The 18571-nt window shown below is 43.8% G+C and overlaps 1 protein-coding gene across 9 annotated transcripts in view; it reads left to right on the top strand.

The window, feature by feature from the left end:
* PRAG1 (PEAK1 related, kinase-activating pseudokinase 1) overlaps positions 1-18571 on the top strand; it is a 70971-nt gene that overhangs the window by 35907 nt on the left and 16493 nt on the right. For all 9 annotated transcript variants that reach the window (XM_053299484.1, XM_053299480.1, XM_053299481.1 and 6 more), the window contains one exon: positions 392-2229. In XM_053299484.1, coding sequence (XP_053155459.1) covers positions 392-2229 — 1838 coding nt within the window. The remainder of the gene's footprint in view (positions 1-391; positions 2230-18571) is intronic.

The raw sequence follows: 18571 nt of genomic DNA, 5'->3' as shown, positions 1-18571 counted from the left end.
CTTCATCAGCTCACACCATTGCCTTGCTCACCCTCCACTCTCTGGTGGCGGCCGCCCCCAGCAGCACTGCCCTTTTCCACTCGGTCTCCCTGTTGGGGAGACAGGGACAGCCAAAGAGCAGCAGACTCAGCTAAGCAAACTAGCCAGCCACTTTCTGGCTGAAGTGGACACGTGTGGTGCTGGTGCTGCTGGGGAACTGGGCCAGCCAAAGAGCAGTGGGTAGGCAAGTGAGTGAGGCCGCCATGGCTGCTGGAGCAGCAGCATGATGGTGGCAAGGTATTGTGCCTTTTAGAACATTTTAATCTGCAGTATAGAAAGTGTGTGTCTGTCTATGTATGTATGTATAAATATACGTATGTACATACGTACTTATTATCTTTAACCAATGCAGATCAGCAAGAGGACAGCATCTGGAAAGCATGTCTTGATGAAATCTGCAGAAGAACAAAGAACATGCAGTGACAGTTTCAGCAACAACATTGTAAGGAAGCCTCTCATTCGGAATACTCCAAATGATTGTACTCGGCACAGTCCTCAGGATCCTTCATTGGTTGGCCCCTTTGGGGTTGAAAGCAGGGGGGAGAGAAATGTCTCCTTCACTAATATGACATATACAGGTGATGTGGTTGCACAGGAGGATAAAGGCACTGCAATGCCCAGCAAGGAGAAGCTGACTTTGCCCCTTTTAAGCCTTTGTCACAAGTCACCCACTTTTAGTGACAGACATGTTGGCTGTGCCATAGACTCTGTAGGATGCCCTTCCATCCACCAAAAGGGGAAGGCCTCGCTTTCAGAGACCGCCAGTTTATCCCACTCTTCTGACTTGGAAAGTGAAGGTGGGGAATACTGCTCCATTGCAGATTACTGTGGTGATACTCCTCTTCACCAGGACTCGGGCAATACCAGAACCAAAGTGGCATGGCCTGAGAGTGAAAACACCATTCCCAAATTTCTGGGGCAGGATGTGGCAGGGAATGTAAGAACCAAGTCCAGGGGTGTGAATTTCAGTGATGGAGATAGTAGCGTTTTGAATTCAGATTCAGTTTTTCAAAGGGAGAAGCATTCTCCACATGATTTTGTATATAACCACTTATGCTCTGAGACTGAAACATTAACATTTTCATCAGATGCTGTGGTAAATAGCAGCAGCCCCTTTGGTGTGGCCCAGGGAAATTATTGCTGTCTTCTGGTCAGGGAATCGAATCCAATTGAAAGCAAGCCAACAGAAAACTTCAGCAGTTCTGCAGAGCCACAGCTTGCCGGTCCCATGGGCCCTTCTCAGGATGAGCCTATTTATGCTGAGAGCACAAAGAGGAAAAAAGGGCCGCTAAGTCATTCCAGCACACATGCAAGGAGTGATGTCTTAGCATATAGCCCCTGTAAAGATCAAGCGGATGGCCTCTGGAGAGAGGGGGTGACCCACTTGAGTTGTGAAAGGGAGCTTCACGATTCTGCTGCACGGACATCAACAACTATTACCATTATGGCAACCCACACAGAAGACGACAACCGGACAATCTTTCTTAGCAGCCCAGACTCGGCCGTTGGGGTTCAGTGGCCGTGTGTTAGCCCCGCCTCTCATCCAGAGAATGGAAAACCCTCGCCTTTCTTTGAGCATGTAGAGGGGCCACAAGCCAAGGTTGAGACCGGTTCAAGGGGGAATGGATCCAGTCTTCAGACAGCTAGCAGGAATGTGATGGGTGAGAGTCCTGCTATTCCCCCAAAGTTGTCCAAAGGGAGCTCTCCTACAGGTGAGAAGTCTCTCACACAATCGATCAGTTGTCCTGTGGCAGGGATCTCTGATGGCCACGAGGATGATGACATTCCAAGGAATGGTACAGACAGCACTGTCTTTGGGCCCTCATCCTTCCTGGGTTCTCATGTGAATAGAAACTCTCCAGAGGAGTCCATCAGGGGCCCAGCATCCTCTAGTTCTGAGAGAAGACACAAATACTACAATCTGGCCTGGAGCAGGCAGTGCAGGATAGAGGAGGAAGAGGAAGAAGAGCAGGGACTTCTGAAACGTACACAGGAGACAGAACTGGAGAATGGGACAGTCAGTCCTCCAAGTACATCCAGTCACCACCAGGGGAAAAAAGGCTCCGGTCAAGAGAACAAGACTGGAGGAATGAGCAAATCGGCATCTTTTGCCTTTGAGTTCCCTAAAGACAGGAATGGGATTGAGGAATTCTCGCCTCCACCTCCTCCTCCTCCAAAGAAACAATCCAGGTACAGAAATGCATGTTTTGTGTGCTTGCTTGTATGTAGCCATAGGTAAGTAGATGGATATAACATTTCAAATCCCATTTGCAGTGTTACACCATTAAGACGTATTACATCCAATGCCACTTCCCTGTCCTCTGGCAGAAATAAATTTGTTCCCTCAGTGGAAGTTTCATTTTAGGAGTCTAATTTTCTGCCCGATGACACATTCTTTAGGCTGAAAAATTTTCATGTAATGGAAATGGAGATTTGAGCATTTGTGCTAAATGAACAGTTTGAGAGCGGCAAAATACTACTACCACCACCGATTGACTCCAGGGGATTATCTACATCACAGACTTCAACCAGTTTAGGTATGGAACCTTCAGCCAGTGTGAGTTGAACTGTCAGTTACAGAACTGACAGTGCTGTAAGGGGTGCTAGCAGGACATTTTCAGCATTCTTACAAGCTAGTTCCCAGAGTTCCTAGCAGGAACTATGATTTATTATGCCTCTTTCTTTCCATTTTATTATCTTTCCTAAGAATCTATACTCAATGGCCTTGATCTTATGGAAAGCACAGTTATGAAGCTGACCAATTTATTATACTGAAGTTTCAGACATTAGTCACCTTGTACTCAGCACAGAAATCATAATTTTTTTCCATTGTCTTGGTACATCTATATTCTTAACTTTTTGTTCCCACAGTCTAATCAGATATGACAGTTTAATTACATTGGCTGTGTCCCAAACCTTTATTGACCAAGTGTGAACTGGTGGAACTTGTGGCTGCTTCCAGTTGTTTGCAAGTAATAATTTAGCAGTGATAGTTATACCACTTTCAAATTGGTTGAAATTTGTGTCGATGTAGCTGTACAGCAGGGCTGCTGCTTTTTCTTCTTTTTCTTCTTAGGGAAATTCAAAACTGCACAATGGTATATACAGGTAATTTGTACACGTGTGCATCTCTAAAACAGACCCATGTTTTACATCAATTTGCTTTGTCTAGGCGCATATACTTTGCCTAGAGTCATGTTCCATGACATTTAGAAGTTTACATAGAGTGGGGATGAGTCGTCAGAACTGGAAATTTGACAGCACTATTGGAGAAGAGTGTTACTGCAGGAAGCATCTTTGGCAGCAGGGAGAGAAATGGGTGTGCCTGATCAGGGCCTGGGTTCTAGAGAAGCCTGTACCTATTCATTTTGTTTTTCTCATTATCAGTCACTGTTTACATCAACTAACATAATACAACTTTTGCATGACTTGAATTTTTGAACTGAATAACTTCACTTTTGGGGGGAACTGCACATTTTGCGTCTGGTTGCACATTAAAAAATAAACCCTGCTATACGATCTGTTAATCTCTCCAGATATGCTAGTCTATATATTGCACAACAAGATTATACAAAACCTTTCTCTGTGATGTCCTGACTTGCTACATGCAGGGATATTTTCATATGGGAGTCTTCAGAAATATGACCCTCCCCTTCTTGCAGTCCCGATCTCTACCACGTCATTCTCCTGCCTCATTCTACAATATAATGTGTGAAATGGTTCTTGGTGCTGTTTGTGAAAGTGCAGAGGAGCCCTTGTCTTCAGACCTGTGGAAGTGTTGATATGAAAAGTATACACATCTGACTCCAGAAGACCCATGACCAGAGAGACAAAATTCAAAGCAAGCTTTCTTCATTTTAATCTTTACCAGTCCCTAGAGATAAGCAAGGGCCAACACACTAGAATGTTGTTAAAAATTAACATGAGAAGCAATATTTATTTATTCATGAGCAAGACAGTTCATGCAACGTAAAGTAGCCTTGAGGGCACGTAATGTATCTGGTGTGTTTTGCAAATGGTCGTGACACGGTCATCTTAATTGCTCTGTTATGTGACCTGATCAGTTTTCAGGGTGTAGTGGGATACGCTGTAAAAATTACCCTGTCATAAAATGCTGCAAATTGATCTGGCTGTGTGAAGGAGCAGTCAGATAATAACTTTGCCACATAGTCAGGTGCAAGTTGAAGGAGATTAAAGAACATTTTGTTGTCTGACTCTGAGGCTTGTGTCTTCCTAGAGCAGGGATTCTCAACGTTGGGTCCCCAGATGTTATTGGACTTCAACTCCCATAATCCCCAACCAAAGGCCACTGGGGCTGGGGATTATGGGAGCTGAAGTCCAATCACATCTGGGGACCCAACGTTGAGCATCTCTGTCCTAGAGGACCAGAGGCACTGAATTCCACTGTGTCTGTTCATAAATCCTGCAGTTTATAATTTGTCCTATGAACTTGCAGGAAGTGGAAGAAGGAGTAGAGTCAGGAATTGGGTCACAACGGAAAATAATTCTTTAGTCACTGCTGGAATTGCCTTCCAAATTCCCTGCCTCCAAATTTCCCTCTGGATTTAAGAAATTTGGATTATTGATCTTGATATTTCTCTTCTTTCTTACAGAGCAGCACCAGTTAATTTGCTTTCTGCCATCTGCCCAGCCTCAATTTCTGGGATTTGTAAAGACTGCTGTGCATTCCTAGTGCTCTGGCCATAGCTTTCTGTGTCCCCCCCACCCCCTATTAATCACAGGGCTTTCCCCCTTCAGCTAAGCCATGCGCACAAGTTCCTGTGTGCATTAAGAAATGGCACATTTTTTGTGTTTGAGCATGTGATTGTGCACACAATTGCATCAGCTGTCCTTGGCATCTTCCCCTTTTACTTGATCTTTCAGTTGACCAGCTTGCTGGTGCTCATCTATCTCCCCATTCTAGGGCATAATAAACTATTTACAAATCAATACTCAGCTGAGAGTCAGATGTAACCTCATGCCTTTGGAGTGACACCTGATACACACATGTGAAAATTGTATAGCTGGAATGAGGGCCCAACTCATTCCATGCTTATGATATGCTGTGACCAGATATCTTTTGTCTTTTTCAAAAAGCAGCTGCAGCGGGCGGGGGGGGGGGGGGTAGGGGTGGATGAGGAGCTCAGGGGAGGAGGAGGTCTCCCTCCCTCCCTCCCTCCCTTCCTTCCTCCCTGTGCTCCAGTCCTGATCCAAATAGCCCCTAGCTGCTGCTATTAGTCATAGAAGAGAAGATTACACATCCCCAAGTTCTCCCTTCCGAGGCTAATAGTACTAGCTCTGAGAAGCAATTTAAGTTGGGGAATCAGCACAGTTGTAAAGGGTTAAACACCCAGACGCAGCCTCATGCAGTGGTTCCAGTCTGAATCCCTCCTGTGCTGTGGATGCTTTTTGAAAGGGGGGTGGGGGCGGACTGGGAATTCGTTTGGCCCTCAGGCATCCAGGCAACTGGCTCAAAGACACAGCTTTTTCACTTCCATGACCTGAAGCTAGATTTAAAATAATAGCAGTAATTTTTTAAAAAACCCTATCCAGTTTGTGGAATTGCCTTTAAGCAAATTGCATAGATGACTGATTCTGACAAAATGTTTTCATGTGTACTCATTTGCCAGAACAAGGGCTATCTTCTAATTAAAGTCTTTTAGTTGGTTAATCTTCTTCCTTTTAACCAAATTTGCATTTCCCCATAGCCTTATAATTTATCCTTTTGAGTATATTGAAGAAAGTATAAGTTAATTAAAAAGCAAATATCATTGTTGCTTTTAAAAAGAAAACGCTATCTTTAATATTTTGTTTTCTGCTGCCATAACCCACCAGAGCCAAAACAGCCTCAGTAATAATAGTCCTTAGCATTTATATACTTGTTTCATGTGTTCAAAGTGTTTAACATACAATGGTTACAAGAGCCCTGTATTGTTCCCACAATGAGGGAGTTGGTGGGGGGTGGGGAGTACTGGGCTGAGGCAAGAGTGATTTGCCTAATGCTTCCTAGTGAGTTCAGCCACCTAATGGTGCAGTGGGGAAATGACTTGACTAGAAAGCCAGAGGTTGACGGTTTGAATCCCCGCTGGTTTGTTTCCCAGACTATGGGAAACACCTATATCCGGCGGCAGCAATATAGGAAGATGCTGAAAAGCATCATCTCACAGTGCGCAGGAGGAGGCAATGGTAAACTGCTCCTGTATTCTACCAGACAACCATAGGGCTCTGTGGTCGCCAGGAGTCGACACCAACTCGACGGCACACTTTACCTTACCTAGTGAGTTCACACCTGAGGCAAAATTTGAACCGCAGGGGGCATTCTAACCCAGGGATTCTCAACGTTGTTGTTATTATTTTTGTTATTATTATTTTTACATTTATGTCCTGCTCTTCCTCCAAGGAGCCCAGAGCGGTGTACTACATACTTGAGTTTCTCTTTCACAACAACCTTGTGAAGTAGGTTAGGCTGAGAGAGAAGTGACTGGCCCAGAGTCACCCAGCAAGTATCATGGCTGAATGGGGATTTGAACTCGGGTCTCCCCGGTCCTAGACCAGCACTCTATCCACTACACCACGCTGGCTCAACTCCCTTAATCCCCAACCAAAGGCCACTGGGACTGGGGATTATGGGAACTGAAGTCCAGTAACATCTGGGGACCCAACGTTGAGAATCTCGGTTCTAGCCCACAGCTTATTCTCTTAGCCATTATGCCACATCAGCTCTCAATAAAAGCAAAATACACGAGTATGTACTTCAATCTGAGCTCATAGATTACAATTCCCCCTGCAACTAATTAACTGAAGCTTTGATTGATTTATTGCTAATATTACTCATTTATATTTTGCCTTTCCACAAAGTATTAAAGATGGCTAACAATCAGTTTAAAAAAACACCCAGTTTCCAATAAACAATATACGGAAAATAAAAAATCAGAACAAAAATTATAAGAACTATACAGCAGCATGAAACATGTCAGGCCAGACAACAGTTCTAGATTTGATTAAAACACAGATCTAAGAAGACCTACTAAACAGAAAGTGATGCCTGTTCCAAATCTTGGGCACTGCAACTGGAAGTCCCCCTCTAGAGTACCACTTGCCGCATAATGGCAGGTGGAGCAAAATAAGAGCTTCCAATGTACAGCAGTGTTCAAAGGCAGGCTTCTATGTGGGGATACAATTCTTGAGGTATTCTGGTCCCACACATTTAGGGTTTTGAAGGTTAGAGCCAGCACTTTGAATGGAGCTCGGAAGCAAGATGGAAACCAGCAAAATTGATAGAGGATCTGTGTGATGTGAGCCAACTGATGAGTGCTCGTCAGAACCCTGGAAACTGCATTTTGAACCAGTTGGAGCTTCCAAACACTCTTCAAGGGTATCTCCACATAGTGGGCATTACAGTAATCTAACTGATTAAACCAGTAAGTATATGTAGCCCTAACTGAAATCACCTCTGAAGCCCAGCCTGAGGATGTTAAGAACAGGCCTGGCCCTTTAAAGTAGTAAATGACAGCCAGTATGAATCAATAGGTAGAAAAGCTACTGAAGCAAATGTAGATTATTTTACTGAGCACAGATTCAGAGCTAGGCACAAGATTCTGGATAGTTATGCTTCCAAAATATTTGTTCCAGATCAAGCAGATCTGGATATGTTTCGTCATGCTTTTTGCAGGGAGGAATAGTAGTGAAAAGGAATACAATCTGCAACTAATAAACAGTATGAATGCTGTGATTCTGCAGAAGCAAATAATGTAATATCAGGCACATAATTCAGCTTACTGAAAATCTCAGGTTTCATTTGAAAACAAGAAGCAAATTTCTAGGCTTTATGGCTGCCAAGATAGGCTTAAGGCTGCCAAGATAGGCTTAAGAGTGTGCAGGTAATATGTGCTGAAATTTCAAAGTAGAGGGGTGACTAGTTGTTGGGGAATTGATTTTCCTGCCCCAGTTGAGGGAAGGGTGAGAGATATCTGGGGTAGGGAAGCCAGGCCCTCAGTAACAAGATATTTTACTTGTAGGCATCCTTCTACTTTGAGATTTCAGCACACTGACAAAAACAGAATGATTAATGCAAAACTGCAGGTGTATTATTCAGCTTAAAATAATATTATGCAGATATGTTTCATTTGCATAGTTGATACCAGTTGCAGAACTCAGCTTTTCCATGGGGCAGAACCTAGACTGCCTTGACACTGAAGCCCAGTGGGTGTACAGTGTACACAAGTACAGTTATTCACATGTTATGGTGAACACAGGTACAGCAGTACACTTCCTGTCTGTACTTTGCAATTCAAGGGACCTGTACCTAGGTTCACTTTTCAAACAAATGCAGGTATAGTCATTCACACACAAGCATGTATGAGTGTACACTTGTACAGTATAATGTCTGAATAGGGCTAGAGTTTCATAAACCTGTATGTATTTTTAGCACATACACTCAGCCCTGCTAAGCTTTGAGCCCCCCCCCCCAAATGAGAACACACTGTAAATAGTTCATTGTGGTTTACAAATACAAATCTGTCCTTGTCAAGCTAGTCTCCTCTCTGGTTTCCTCCACCAATTTTAACCAAGCCATCACAATTCTCTCCAACACCACAGGTCTTTCCAGATGGCAATAAGTGGTGTGATGTCCGACACTTGTGTGTAAGTTCCAATGAGTCTACTCACCTCCCACACACACCCATAGGATACCATCCTCCTTCCCAGTGTGAATGTGTTCTGCGTTCAGATGCTGAGCATGGTCCTTGTGCAATTTTTGCAGTGCCGCCTGCCATCCAGCTCTTGCTTTCCAAAAAGAACCAGCCTTTCTTCTCCATTTGCTGGAAAACAGGCACTTGTCAGCAGGTGGAGTGACAGAAATCGTGTGAAGACTGTAGTCCACATCTGAACAGCGCATTAATTAACACTGGGAAGAAAGAAGACTGCGGGAATGTGTGGAGAGAGGCAAGCTTCTCACGTCATGCAGCTTAATGCCATCCGGAAGGACTCCACAGGGTAGTGGTTGACAGAATTGCACATCAAACCGTGTCCATAGTGTTCTATGCTGCATTTGTAATGTTTGAGTCAAGCCTCAGTTGTGTGGATTCTGCATCTTTCTTTTCAGTGTAGCTGATAGATAAAACGGCTGCTTTAAATGACTTAGCAGTGAATCAATAACTTTTTCCGGAATACACTCCCTCCAGTGAAAGCAAAAACACATTGTTGGTCAGGAAAAAAACAGATGTGTATCTAAAACCCTCAGTGCTCTAACAAGAACGTCATTACACTTCTCTGAAGACAGCCATTTAAAACACTGATCCTGCTGAGCTCCTTCATCTCCAGAGGCTAGGGAGAGGTCATCGTGAAAGGCCTGTGGTTATTTATTTGGGAGATCAAAGATAAACTGTGATTAAAAGGATGTTGTTCTTGGGGGAGAGAAGTGAATATGACTGAGAAGAATGAATATGCTACATTTGCACACAAATTCTGCTCTTCTTTGTTTCCTATGGGAATTCCTTTGGAATTCTGCAATCCCGGCAGCCCATGTTGTTTGAACGTGGCCACACAATGGTAGATATGCCCCTGATGAGAGAGAATATGGGGAGAGAAAGCTCAATCCCACCCCATCGCATTGCATGTGCACTGGCCCACTTTAACAAGTTGTTCTAGTGAAAACTAATCTGGCTACTTACCTTTCACTAACTCTACAGCTGAACTAAATTTGGTTCAAATCGAGGTCCACAAGTTAGATCTCTTGTACCTCAAATGTTCATGCATCTGCCATCTTGGAGCAGGGTGGATGACATCCCTACTAACTACACCATTGAGGTGTCCCTGTGTATCACTCATTACAACTGTACCAAATTTGGTCCACACCGGTTACAGTCCTCAAGTTAGTGCACTTGTGCCTCAAAGGTTCACACGTCCACCATCTTGGATCGGGGTAGAAGGCATCATCACAAACTACACCATTGGGGCATCCCTATGTGTCCCTACAGCTGTAGCAAATTTGTTCCAAGTCTGTTAGGTCGTTTACAAGTTAGCCCATTTGTGCCTCAAAAGTTTGTGTGTCTACCATCTTGAATCAGGGTGGATGACATTGTCACAAACTATGTAGTTCAGGTGTCCCTATGTGTCCCTACAGCTGTAGCAAATTTGGTTCAAATTGGTTAAGCGATTCACAAGTTAACCCACTTGTGCCTCCAAAGTTCACATGTCTGCCATCTTGAATCAGGGTGGATGACATAATCACAAACTATGCCATTGAGGTGTCCCTGTGTGTCAGTCACTGCAACTGTACCTAATTTGGTTCAAATCAGTTAGACAGTTCACAAGTTAGCCCACTTGTCCCTCAAACATTAATGCATCTGCCATCTTGGACTGGGGTAGATGAGATCATCACAAACTATGCCATTGAGTTTTCCCCATGTGCCCCTACAGCTGTAGCAAATTTGGTTCAAATTGGTTAGGCAGTTGACAAGTTAGCCCACTTGCGTCTCAAATGTTTACATGTCTGCCATCTTGAATTGGGGTGGATGACATCATCACAAACTATGCCATTGAGGTGTCCCTACAACTGTACCCAATTTGGTTGGTTCATATTGGTCCAGGCATTGTGAAGTTGATAGGGGGACACACACACGGACACATGGAATGCCAGGTGATCTCATAAGCCGGCTGAAAAGGCGACTAAAAAGGAGAAACTATTACAGTATTTAGTCTTACTGCCTACGTGCAAGCTGGGCTCCACATGTTCTGTCTGAGCTGATGGGTTGCCACTTCTGTCTCCTCCAAAGTGAATTCCAGGGGCATTTGACTCAATTGAAATTATAGCCTGCATTTCTAGTGTCTATAATATAACGGAATAGTTCTGATTTTCTAAACTGTCGCGTCGTGATGGAGCAGCAGAGGGGGTGTTGTGAAAGAATGTTTATTTCCATTAATGGTCAGTGAGCAAGTTACCTCACAAAATGTGATCATCTACTTTGTGTTATGTGGGGGAAACAGGCCTTTGCTTATTACCCAGAAACATGCTGCAGGCAACACTTAAAAGTGGAGAAAGAGAGTTGACTAAGAGAGGCAACCACAATTGACTGTCATTTTAGGTTTTTTTGTTCTTGCTTTTTTTGCGTAAAGCCATGACCCCTCTGAAAAGGGAATTCTAGAACTGCCATATAAAATCATAATAGTTGCCAACATAGGATGTCTTTAGCGTTTAACTTAGAAGACAGAAAGAAGATTCAATCTTGTTGGCTTTGGACCAATGTATCCACTGTCCAGATCAGGATACATTGGTCCAAAGCCAACAAGATGACATTCAAAACATGTAAAGTCTTACATTTGAGCAAGAAAAATCAAATGCTGCACAAGTATAGGATGGGGCACCTGGCTCGGCAGCAATACATTAGAAAAAGGATCTCAGTGGATCACAAGTTAAACATGATCTAGCAGTGTGATGCAGCTGCTAAAAAAAAAGCTGCATTAACAGAGGCACAGTGCTCAGTTCATGAGAAATAATTATTCCACCCTGTTCTGCACTGGGTTAAACTTCTCTTGGAATACTGTGTCCAGTGTGGGGCACCACATTTTAATAAAAACACTGATAAGCTAGAACAGGCTCAGTCCCAATCCCAGTTGCAGGGAAGCAACACCGGGAGAGAGAGCAAACCCTCACCTCTTGCCTGTGGTCTGAAGTGCGGGCATGTGAAACAGGATGCTGAACTCGATTGGCCTTGGGCCTGATCCAGCTGGGCTGTCCTTATGAAGAGGGCAACAAAGATGGTGAGGGGTCTGGAAACCATTTCCTTTGAAGAATGTCTAGTTTGGACAAAATAAGGGCACATCTTCAAATCCCTGGCCACTACTGGCAAATGAACTCTGGGCCTAGGAGAGCACCCTGGTAGGAACGTATGAAGCTCTTCTCACGATCAGTGAGAAGAGCCATAAGGGGGTTTGCGGGGAAGTGGCAGGGGCTGCGGGGATTGGGGGCTGCGCAGCCCTTGGAAGTTCCAGGATCCCCCACACGAGTGCGTGGGGTATCCTGGAGAGACCCCCAAGCCCGGGAGCCTGCTTGCAGCCTCTCGGTCGGGGTTCTACCTGTGTGTCGCCACACACCGCGGCGACACACAAGCAAAACGGATGGCTCTGTTAACCTCGTCTTAGGGGTGGGGTACTTAGGGCAGTTAGCTGCCAGGAGCCACACAACTCCCGTTGCAGCACACGATTGCCCCCAAAGCGGGCTAGGTTTCCTTAGCCCACTTTTGGGCAATCGTGAGACTTGCCTCTGTGATTCCTTTTATTGATGTTCCCAATTAGTTTTGAATGAAAAAAATTTTCAAGAGAATATGAAAATGTTTAATAGACTAGTTCTGTGACAGTTCTAGCAGCTGTTCTTTTTCTTCAGCGTTGCAACTGCTTTGATCTCTCCTTTTTTGTTGTTGTTGCTAGGAAAGACCTCTCCCTGGGACCTTGGAAAACTGCTACCAGTCATAATAGAAAGTGCCAAGCTGGACCAACCCAAAATCTAACTCCCTAAAAGGCAGTTGCTTAGAACATTAAAGTATTATAGTATTAAAGCAGAATATTAACGTATGTGAGCATTGGTCTCCTTTGCATTTGGTCACCCTATCTGCATGACGTTGGAGTGTCTATACATGCAAGTAAAAGAACTGCTGTAGCAGGGGTCCTCTCTTTTATTTTTCAGACAAGAAAGATAAACAGAGTAGACTGAACATCTGTTTAGATCAGTAAAGAGCCCCTCAACCAAGAAAAAGAGGACTTGCAAGATTTCATGTACTGTTTTATCTCCTTTTCTGATCTAGTGTTCTGATTTGGTATTTCTTTCATTGACAGGAAGCTTGTGTTTAAGGTGGTTGGGTTTTAAAAAATGTCTTCCTGCTAACTGGGCAAAGAGGCACCTTTTAATGTGGTGATTCTCTTTATTGAGCAGGGGGAGAGTAACTGGCCCTATCCACCCCCAGCACAGTACCTCCAGTGACTGTTGCTGGTGTCTATCTTATGTTTCTTTTTAGAATGTGAGCCCTTTTGGGACAGGGAGCCATCTTATTTGTTTGTTATATCTCTTTGTAAACCGCCCTGAGCCATTTTTGGAAGAGCGGTATAGAAATCGAATTAAATAATAATAATAATAATGTGTAGTGGCCAGCTATATTGGGTGACCATTTTGTTATATTTTTGAGGCTATGTTTATAATGTCTTAACTTTCCATAGCCTAAATTTGGTCTCTGCTTAAATGGACCTTATCAAATGCTGCATAGCATACCTTCATCTTTGCAGCTTGCATGTGAATACCACAGCAGCAATGAGTAAGGATTTGTACAGTCCCAGCAGAGAGATTTGCCAAAGGTTATGAGATTGTGGAAGAACAGCCCTCTATTCCTCCTAACCTTTTTACCACTGCCATCAAGTGGACTTTTGGTGTGGTTAGACCCGCTACAACAACCCTTCACGTTTATCAAAAATTACCAAAAAGAAACCTCAGTAGTGTGGAAAGGCTTATAGGTGTGGGGTGGAGACAAATCAACAACAAGCTTTTAATTTTTTTTAACAAGAAAGTTTACTTTTGGGGGAAAATCTGTTCAATTAAAACATTTCTTTTACAGGGGGAAAAACCCATACTCATAACAGTTACTTACACAGCAGGTCACGGAAAATAAAAAGCCAAAGAAACATAATCACTACCTGGCTTTATACTGGTGCCTACTCAGAGTCCTCTTGTACTTTCTTTTCAGCTTCAGGCTTGCTGGGCAGACTCTTTGTTCTGATTACAGCACAGGTCTGGGGCTCAATCCGGCTGGGCTCTTCTTTTTCTTCCAGCGATTTCAGCTAGAAAGCTGCTCTTCTTGCTAGCTGCTCACTCTCTGCATAGATTCACTCTAGCAGACTTCCAGACTCTCTTCCTCCTTCTGCAACCTCCAGCTCAGACTTACTCCAGCAGACTTTCTTGACTTCTCCTTCCAGGACTCTGACTCTTAGGACTCTGTTGACTTCACTCCCTTCCCTCTCAAAACACTCCCAATATATACAGATTCTCTGGCCCAACAATTTTTTAAGCCATCCAATTGGAACTTATGTGGATGGGACTCGTTCCTGGGTCTGCTTAACCAATCAGTCAGACACAAAGATTGGGAATTATTAATTGAGGTTTATTGCTTCTGCAGATAGCAATAGGAAATCAGTAGGCTCATGCTCTCAAACTGATTACAGTTTGGTTACAGTTGCACCTTACATTTATACAAACAATCTAAATGGTGCTGACACCCTAGACACAGTATGGTGGTCTAGGTATCTAGTACGGATGCGAATGCCTGATTCATTGTTCATCGGGTGATTAATCCTTATTTGGTTAGATCCTGTTTTCTAGCAGTGGGAACCTTAGCACTGTTTCCCTGAAAGTAAGACCTACCCTGAAAGTAAGACCTAGCAGTAATTTCTGATGTACCACTAATTGCCCTAGTGCATTTTTTGAGGCTAAAATTAATATAAGACACTGTCTTATTTTCGGGGAAACACAGTAGCAAGTTTCATAGATACAATTTATCTGGAGAGAGATAATGACGTTAATCATGAGAGGCAGTGATGTCCCTGAGTTTGGGCTAGGTTACTTTAAGTTAGAATGAGGTCTTCTAGGCAAAAATGGAGTTTCTTTGGTTTTCTAAACACATCAGAACAAACAAAAATTCCCTCCATTTCTTGAAATCTCCTTTCCCTCCAAAATCCACTGTCAGAATGCTAAACCAAAAGTGAAACTACAGAAAACTAAGAATGAACTTTTTGCCATGCCGTCCTTCTCCATGTACAGGGATTTGCAAGCACAGAAATCCTATTTACAATACTGCAGAGTTTTTTTAAAATATAATATAACACAATTCATTAATCAGGGCTTATTTATGCTTGACTAACAAGCAGAAGGTTGCCGGTTTGAATCCCCGCTGATACTATATCGGGCAGCAGCGATATAGGAAGATGCTGAAAGGCATCATCTCATACTGCATGGGAGCAGGCAATGGCAAACCCCTCCTGTATTCTACCAAAAGGGCTCTGTGGGCACCGGGAGCTGAAATTGACTTGATGGCACACTTTACCTTTATTTACAAGAAGAGGTTTGGGAATATTAATACATGATACAATAAAAGGGCTTATTTACAGAAACCCAAGAGGTCTAGGCCTTGTTCCTTAACAGAGATACTCTGCAGTTTGGGCCTGTAAAAGAATTTGATGCCTAGTGCAACAGTAACTGCTTTTCAGTTCCATCATCCACCAGTGCACTATGGGATTATGTCCATTGGCCCTTGCAAGGACACCTGAATATCTTCTTGTCCAAACCTAGTTTCTGTTTATGAAGTTGTTCATCTGAATCCTTTCACAGCAATCCTTCATATCGAGCCTTATAGTTGTTTTAAGTCATTGAAACTAGAACTGTATTAAAGTATTAATATTTAATTGTGTTCTCTCTGTTTTTACTGAAATCTGAGATGTGGAGATTGTAATTTTGGGGGTTCTGTTTTATTATATACACATCTTAAATTTTTGTTTGGCATTTACTATCCCTAGTAAATAGCTGTGTATAAAGCAAATTTCTGGATTGTTCAATTTTGTGAAACCCCACAGGCTAGAACTTTTCAGAAAGGGTAAAGAATGTCTTTCAGTGGCAACTATAGTTCGATTTTTGCTTTCTTGCCAAATGAGGGCTCTGTACTTTCGAAATGGACTTTTGCTTTATTCATATGTAAAAATAGTTTGGTCTAGAAATGTCCATATTTGTGTAAAATAATTGGCCTTGGTTAGTGGGGACTGGTTCTCTTATGTACTTTGGAAAATGTAGGAATGTAATTGTGCAGGTTTCTTAGGCTCTGCAAAAGTGTTAGACCTGGCACCGTCTCTTCCAGATTTTCCTGGACACCCTCAGGCTGTATATATTTGGCATGTCTTCTGTCTTCCTTCTGAATGCAATTATAAATGTAACAGGAAAATTTAGCACACTTTCCACATTTTGATCTGGAGCAATGTTGTACTTCCATCCATTGGTGTGGAAGGTTGCGGGTGGAGGTTATGAATCCAAATTAGGCGCATTTTATAATTTGCACCTGCCTCACTTAAAAGCTGCCAGCAGCTCTGCCTGTTTCAAGAATCATAGTTGACTGAAATCTTTGTCTCCACGCTGAGCAAACAAAATGTACATTGTTCTAATTTTTGCTTTATAGGTAAAACATGCAGTGCACCTCTCCACCGCATTTGAAGTCAGAAAAATGCGGGAGCAAAGGGAAGCAAATTGGTAGAAAGAAACCTATTTTATTTTGGTTTCTGCTCTTTAAATAGGTTATACACTTCTGTTGATTGTAACCTAAGAAAACTGTTAATGTTTTGAGGTGAGAAAGATTTCTTAGCTGAGTGCGTCATTTCTTTTAGTGGCTATGACAAAGAGACTAAGGGCTGCTGTTAGTTTCATTGCATTCTTTTGAAGTTAGGTTTGTAATACAAGATCCTCATCTGTTGGACTTACTCCCTGCTGCAGATGTAGATGTTTTTACATTCTTTTCCAGATATGGGAAGGAACATTTTCCTTAAATGAAGAAAGAAGAACTGTGTAAAACTTGGAGACAAGTTATATCACACATACACTAGCTGGCCCTGCACAGAACATCTGTGTCCTAGTTCTCCATCTCTCACCTGTCCCTGGATAATCCAGCTTCCTGCCCTGTCTCCCACCCCCGCCTTAGGCCACCCCCTTCCATCTGGGATGGCAGCGGAGGCAGCAAAACCTCTCCCATTCTCTCCCCTCACTCAGCCAGTCTCCCCCCCGTCCCGCGCTCAGTCAGTCGGTCTCCATCCCGCCCCCGCACTCAGTCAGTTCTCCCCCCCCACCAGCCAGAGTGGCATCGGCGGCATAAGTTGGCTGCTACCACCAGGCTCTGTCACGTCAGCCTGCCCAGTCTCCTCACAAGGAGGACAGCCTCCATCAGCCTGCTGAGTCTCCTTGCGAGGAGAACAGCTGAGCTGGTACTTCCCTTCTGGCCTGCACGGATAGCCCTCGGTTCGCTCTTCCGCCCCAGCTCAGCCGCCCTCCTAGTGAGAAGGCTCAGTGGGGTGATGGATGCCGCTGCTCAGTGTTTTTTTTCTCCCCCTTTGCCACCACCTCCTTGATAGCCTTGCCCCTCCGTCCGCCACTCAGCCCTACTCCATGCCATCTCTGTCCTCTTGACAACTCTCTATCTCAGCTCTTGCAAGATGTGCCACATACCACGTGATTTGCTACATCCATCCTAAGGCTTTTCTATATAAAGATATAAATGGATGTACCACTTTTCAACAAAAATGTTTTCAAAGCTGTTTACATAGCAAAGGGAAAGAGAAAATTGTTCCCTGTCCTAAAAGAGCACACAGTCGAAATGAGATGCTGAGCTTCTTCATATATATCATTGTGAGAAGTAGATGAGGCCGGTGACCAGCATTTTGGCTGTCAGATCACAGTGCCTCACCTCTCATCCCACCAAGTCAGGAGACCATAGAGAATCTTTATTTCTCTCTTCTCCCCCCACTCTCTTATTGCATTTTCTGTCACCTGTGCACAGGTTTGTGTCCATGATGGAGCTCAGTCCCAAATAACAATTACATTAAGCATGAAGTTTCTTGCCAAGTACATTTGTATAGATTATGCTAGGGATAGCCAGCTTCTGTAGTGTCGAGGAGTCACTTAGTTCTCCACACAGTGGTCCTGGTACTGGAAATGTGGTTTTGCGTGGAGCATCAACATTCCAGTGTAGAATACATATCAGACAACTCTTGAAATCAGTTTCCTTTCCCTACAATAAACCCATGAGCAAAAATCTGACCACGTGATTAAAATTTGGAATGGCCACTAGGGAGTACGTAAAATTGCTTCATGGGCCAGAGACAGCTCATGTATTATTTGATGTTTCCTATTTTCAATCCCAGTATAAAAAGGTACAGATGTACTTCATTGACCCTTCTTTTCCACACCTTGACAAGCACACTTCATGCTCTGTTCATTTCCAAGCTCAGCTTTAACTACTTCAGTCTTCTCTTCTCATCTTCCCTTCCAGCTTTCAGTCTTCTCCCTGCTATCCGAAACTCCCTACCAAAATCAGTCACCTCTCAGCACTCGAAGGAGTTGATGCCCTTCCTCTCTTCCCTTCCCATTCTGCATCCATCACAAATTCGGTGTCCTTCTCTTAAGGCTCAACACGACTGTGCCACACGCTGAGGCTATTCTCACCAAATGAGCCATGTTGTCTGGAGCGCCAGGAGCCTTCTGCTCCAGCTGAGAGTAGCCCTGTTCTTCTACTCCACATTTTACCAAGGTAGAACAAACCGTGGGTTCATGCTATCTCAACAGGTATCGTCTGGGTGACTGACGCCGGGTAGATGGCTTCCCCCCGACCTGCCACCGTTTTATGCAGTGAGTCAGGTGGGGTGGGGAGGATTGGCCATGCCGAATGCAGTGGCTGCCCCAATGAAAGCAGCCGTTGTGCTCCTGCATCCCTCTCTGGGTGGCGGGGGGACTTCCTCCTCC

The sequence above is a fragment of the Hemicordylus capensis genome, chromosome 2 (genome assembly GCF_027244095.1).
Source record: "Hemicordylus capensis ecotype Gifberg chromosome 2, rHemCap1.1.pri, whole genome shotgun sequence".
NCBI classification, from domain to species: Eukaryota; Metazoa; Chordata; class Lepidosauria; order Squamata; family Cordylidae; genus Hemicordylus; species Hemicordylus capensis.
The sequence above is the reverse complement of the archived record's forward strand: the minus strand, read 5'-3'. Positions and strand labels throughout refer to the sequence as shown.